General features: G+C 36.7%; 2 protein-coding genes across 3 annotated transcripts in view; both read right to left on the bottom strand.

The window, feature by feature from the left end:
- LOC118757328 (dual specificity phosphatase DUPD1) overlaps window positions 1-5,679 on the bottom strand; it is a 50,769-nt gene that overhangs the window by 20,138 nt on the left and 24,952 nt on the right. For both annotated transcript variants that reach the window (XM_036492051.1, XM_036492059.1), the window contains exon 2: window positions 937-1,112. In XM_036492051.1, coding sequence (XP_036347944.1) covers window positions 937-1,112 — 176 coding nt within the window. The remainder of the gene's footprint in view (window positions 1-936; window positions 1,113-5,679) is intronic.
- The window catches only part of LOC118757320, a 19,609-nt gene that overhangs the window by 10,119 nt on the left and 3,811 nt on the right, over window positions 1-5,679 (bottom strand). The window lies entirely within an intron of this gene.

The raw sequence follows: 5,679 nt of genomic DNA, 5'->3' as shown, positions 1-5,679 counted from the left end.
CTCTGGAGTGACATTGTTGAAAGCCCTATCGATATCGAAGAAGGCCCCTGTTGCATAATTTTAATGCGTGAAGGCTTCCTCTGACCACTTTACCAATGTGGGTAGGGCGGTATTCACCGCCCTTTTCTTGCAATAAGCATATTGAGTTCTTGAAAGACAGTCACGAAGCATCGAATTTCTTATGTACAGGTCTATCAGTCTCTGTAGCGTTTTTAGCAAAAGCGTTTTCAGAAAAATCGAAGAGACTGAAAGGCCTAAAATTCCTAAGGGAAACATGAGAGCCTTTTTCGGCCTTCGGGATGAACGCAACACTGCTTATCCCCCCAAGTCTTTGGATGTACCCGATTCTCATGCAGTTCGTATAAATAGGATCCAACCAATTGCACGACACCTTCATAGCCCTTTGCTGCTGCGCAGGTATGATGCCATCGATCCCCGGCGACTTTAATGGTTTGAACGAATTTATTGCCCAGGCCATGTGACGATCGTCAAGAAGATCGGAGAAGTACAGCACCTGCAGAGAGATTTTGTAACCAGTTAGCGACAATTTTCGAATTGCTATCGCACTTTTTGACGTAAAAACATTTATATCATGCGTCAAAAAGTGCGTTAGCGATCCGAAAATTGTCGCAAACTGGTTACAGAATCTCCCTGCTGAAGTACAAAATATCGCAAAGAAGTACATTTGACTGTACTTCGAAGTACGAAGTACAAGAGCGATAAAAGAAGTACTGTACTTCCGAAAGAAGTACGGTTGGTCACATTATGCAACGTACTTACAAATTATTCTATAAACAAAACTAGATAGATTTTGAAATGGAAACATTTTTGGTGATCCCTTAAGAAGCTAAAATCTTAATTAATTTTAGAACGTTTTACAACTAGCAGCGATACCGAATTATTAGTTGTGATGTTATTCAACCATTTGCTACTTACACATCACCAATGTAAATACCGGGGTACACCTCATCACAGTCAACATCATATACGGCGCATTCTGTTCCCCGCAGTCCAGGAAGACTTCTGTATGGTGCTATTGAATAATGGAGAACTCTTTGCAGTTGACGACCGGTAGTTTGATCCGAGCTGGATGGTTCCAATCGACTAGGAAGCTATTAAGTAAATGGAAAATGTTAGAACTTTTATTGACATTACCTGTATTTATTTAGTAAGGATATGAACTTTGTACGATTTTTGTGTAACTTTATCTCGTAGAGAATACATGTCTTCCCCTTAGTGGGAAATTTTTTTTCGAAGATATCTCAAGATAACTTTCAGGGAGTTTTTCGAAAAATTATCCTTTTAGGTGTAGGATTAAAATGTCCCTACATTAGCTTTACAAATATGATGCAGCAAAAAGGACTTAGGGCTTTTGCTACTGATGCCAAAAAGTTTCACTGGGTTAACCCCGATACCAAGCCTTGGCTTTCTTATTGTAAAGACTTTACTGATGACTCAAAACCTGACGCAGGGGCAGGACCTGTAGTCTATATCGAAAGTAACGGAAACTATTTTTACTTCTCCTCAAGACCATGGACTACGTTGTGGAAAATAAGTGGAGGAGTAAGAACCAAGCTGTATTTAAGGCTTTGGTCAGTCCTCTAGTCCGGAAATGCAAGCCGCGGTTGGATTTGGTTGGAAAACATAATCCACTTGTTTTACTCTGGTTGCCAGGTCACTCGTGAGTACCAGGTAATGAGACATTAACCACTTCGTTAGAGAAGGTTCAGACCAGGCGTTCCTTGGTTATAGCACTCCCACCGTCAGAAACCTGCTGACTATTTCGTTGACAAATGCCTGTCAGTAGTAGGGATGAAATACAAGTACATACTAGATCATTTTCGTTCGATACCAAGTAATTTTGGTATCGATACTTTTGAACCAAGTACGGAGTAGATAACGAAGAAAGTACTCGTATCGAAACCCAATACCAAGGCAAATTTACTTTCGAAATTTTTTCCTAAATAATATAACTCGCCCAGTGCTTTATGGCTTTTTAAACTCTAAATATTTAAGATGTTAATTTTTTTACTCAAAACAGTATGAAATTAAATTTTTAACAGATATTTTTGCTGTTCTTGCATCAGGGAATATATTTCCTTGGTCGCAAAAACCAAAAGATCCATTTAATTTGTTTTAACGTTTATTGCCGTCGGTCGCTGTGATGTAGTGGTAAGCAGTGCGCGCTTCCACTCCGCAGCACCTGGGTTCAAACCCTGGTCGAAGCAACATAGCAAAAAATATAGTAAAAAGGTTTTTTTCTTAACAGCGTAGGTCCCTCCGCTTTGTGTGACAACATCAAGGCGCACGCCACAAGTCGGAGGAGAAGCTCGGCCAATCACTAACATACATATGTGTAAGCGCCAATCTATTATTATTAGCCGTGTTTTATTTGTCTTGAAATTTAAGCTATTAGCTTATTTTGTATGGAGGACTTACCCAACATAATTATGTTGGCTCATAAAAAGCTATCTTGGCTTGTATATTAAACAAGAGGCATTGCCATTCAGCATCAGATATTTTCTCCTTCAGCCAATCAGAAAGAGGCAAAAACTTACTTTGACACTATTTGCAGTCAAACAACTGTCAAAGTTAGGCTAACATAGAAAATAAGCTAATTTCGTTTTATTTGACCAAGACTTAGCTATTTTCTTGTGATGGTTGAATAAAACATGCCTATTATTAACGTTTATTGCACGCTGTTCTTAAGTCAAAAGGACAACAATGCAAAGATTTTTCTTTTGAAGGCTGGTCTTGACGTCAAGGTAATTTTCCATTTAATCATACATCAAATTTTTGGTTTTTTGTCTTTTTTTACATAAAAACAGCTTGTACTAAACTTAAAAAAAAAATAAATAAAAAAGGGGAAAAATTAAACCATCTATTTTTAAATGTCATTATATTAGTTATTTCGTTATCTCTTCTCGTTTGATTGTGCCCCTTTTTTCAAAAATAGAACACTGTGCGGCTTATTCACGGCCCAACGCACGGAGTAACTATATTATTCTTCGCGCTGAAAACAATATCGGACAATATTAAGGGTGGTGGAGACTAGCTCTGTTAATGAAAACTAGAAGCAAAGGAGAAAAGAATAGGCTACAAAATGTGGATGACAAAAAAAAAAAATATCTTAGAAAAAACTAAACTGTTCAACGTAGCGCACCCCAAAAAAGCGTTACTTCTTACTATAAGAGATATTTTCTCAACCTATAACCCAAGGTACAACATATCTGACCATGATAAAAAATCAAATTGAATATGGACACAGAGTGCTCAACTCATGGTTCTAGGGTTAAACGAGATTAACTTCTAAACTTTTTCAAGGTATTATCCCTGTTAAATACCATTCATTATTAAGCATATAGTTTTGCTGTGTTATGTTGTTGTTATTATTTTCAGTTTCAACATTATTCGGAGTTTAGAATTCGCCGAAGATGATTAATTTATTACTTAAAAAATTAAATTTAATCCAGTTTATACGGAATACCTTCATAGCCAAAAGTACCGATTCGAGTAGGTATCGATACTTTAGATCAAATTTTAATAAGCAAAAACAAAAGTGCATCTACATTTGCACCTTATTAAATATATCCTAGTGAAAAAATACAACGTTTTGTAAGTATTTTTGTTAGTTTGCTGGTGTATTTGAGCAATATTTAGAAGATCGCCAAATGATAAAAACTGATATGTAAAAAAAATGGCGTCCACGAGTATTTGACAGTTTTACCAGTTTTTACCCGAAAAGCGTTCCCGTACTTTTTGGTTTTTCTCTCTTTCTCTGAGAGCAATTTTGCTTTTTGACAGTTTTACAGGTTTTATCCAGAAAAGTTGAGGGACGGAACTTGTAATTAAACTGTATACCCAAAAGTATTACAAAAATCAGGGTTGGGCATTCTTGCACTGCCACTGAATTGCACTATTCAGTGATTGTTAAAATGCGGAATTCATTATCACTGAAAATGTCCAGTGATAATGAATTCTGCATTTTAATTACCCAATGCCCAACTCGGCTAAAAGTTCAGAAAAAAAGTTCACAATTCAGAATATAGCTTTAATCCTTGATTTCTATGATTTTGGTTTAGGCACTAACAATATTATTTTACAAAAAAAAACAGTAAAAAAATTTATTTGAAAAATATTGTGAACAGTATTGATTGCCAATGTGCTTGTAATATGTGTTTTTGTTTTTTTGACTGCCGCTACCACCTTGTATAAATTCGGGGTATGGAATTTAGACCGCGTGAATTATGGTCGCGCTCTTATTTGTTCGGCTAAAAAATTTCCCGCGCGGCCTAATTTCATTTTTTGATTGGCAAAATTAAATTATATGCATCAAATCACAAATAAATTTTACTTTTCATTTGGTCGACAAATCTAACCACAAAATAAAGAAAGGTGTTATCTGCAAAAGGTGTTCCACGTCCCTTTTCTTTGGCAACACAAAAAGGAAATTATACTTCGTGAGGGTTATAATCAGAGGTGGGCACTACCAAAAACAAGCGTTAGCCAGTAGAAATTTTAAGCATACAACATCGCTGTTGGTGGCATGAGCTTGCTGCTGTGTATACATGCCAGCATAAATGAACCTTCATTTCCATTTAACACGCGTGGTTTCTCAGAGCGTATGCGTACCTTAATCATACACTTGTACTAGTGCTGTATGCATATGGCTGTATTAATGTTTCAAATATACAAAAATGCATTAATGTAACAGTATTAAAGCATTCTTACAAGATCCCCATATGTAAATGCTACTTTTCTGATACATTTTAATATACGAGGACATACAAACAAGTAGGACTTACATATGCAAATGCATATCTTGTAAAAGCCCGTTTGTGCTGAAAATAGTATCGCACAACACGTCCGTTCACTAAAATTTTTGTACAAGACTGAAAATATTACAAAATACACAAAATATTAAACCAACGACAACGTACATTCGCTTGCAATTCGTTAGAATTTGAATTTATTCGTGGAAATTCATGACTATGCATGAATTGTTCACACTAATTCACTCATATTGCAAGCATCCTTCAAGAATGCATACAACCGATTTCTACTGGGTCATTTTGCATGCTGTCGCGTCTCATCGTTACGCTCTTGCTTGTATGCGTACACACGATGATTACGCTCTTTGAGCATGTGCTCGTTCTCTGCCCATGCCTGGTTATAATCCCTAAGCGCGGCCGCAGGCAGCCCACGCAGATAGGTGTTCTCTGCAAAAGCTGTTCAGCCCCCCACGCGGGATCCTTAGTCCAAGAATAAAAAAAAAATATGCGTACGCTTGGTATGCATCCAAGAATGATTGAATACAAGATTGCGCCAATCGAGCTGAGAGCAACTGGCCGTGACGTCAAAAAATACCAGAATGCGAGTGCAAGACGAACTCGACAAGAAAAAGAGGAAGCATCGAACAAAAGGCAGTATTGCCAAATTTTTAATTTGAAAAAGCACCAAATTTTTATTGGTATATTTTATGGACTTTATATACAAACATAATTTTATTGTAAGGATTCCGATTCAAATTAATAAAAATCAAGGTTTCTTGCACGACGGTCGATTTCTTCTGGCATGATTGAAGGTGCTGCCACATATTTTGTTGTCGCTTATGTCACTGTGCTATGATTTTGTTAAAATTTTTGTAAAGTTGCTTACCACACTTACGATTGCTATAAA

This window comes from Rhagoletis pomonella, unplaced genomic scaffold (assembly GCF_013731165.1).
Source record: "Rhagoletis pomonella isolate Grant_MI unplaced genomic scaffold, Rhpom_1.0 Rhpom_scaffold_00002, whole genome shotgun sequence".
NCBI lineage: Eukaryota > Metazoa > Arthropoda > Insecta > Diptera > Tephritidae > Rhagoletis > Rhagoletis pomonella.
Note: the sequence above shows the minus strand (reverse complement) of the source record. Positions and strands in the feature narration are given on the sequence as shown.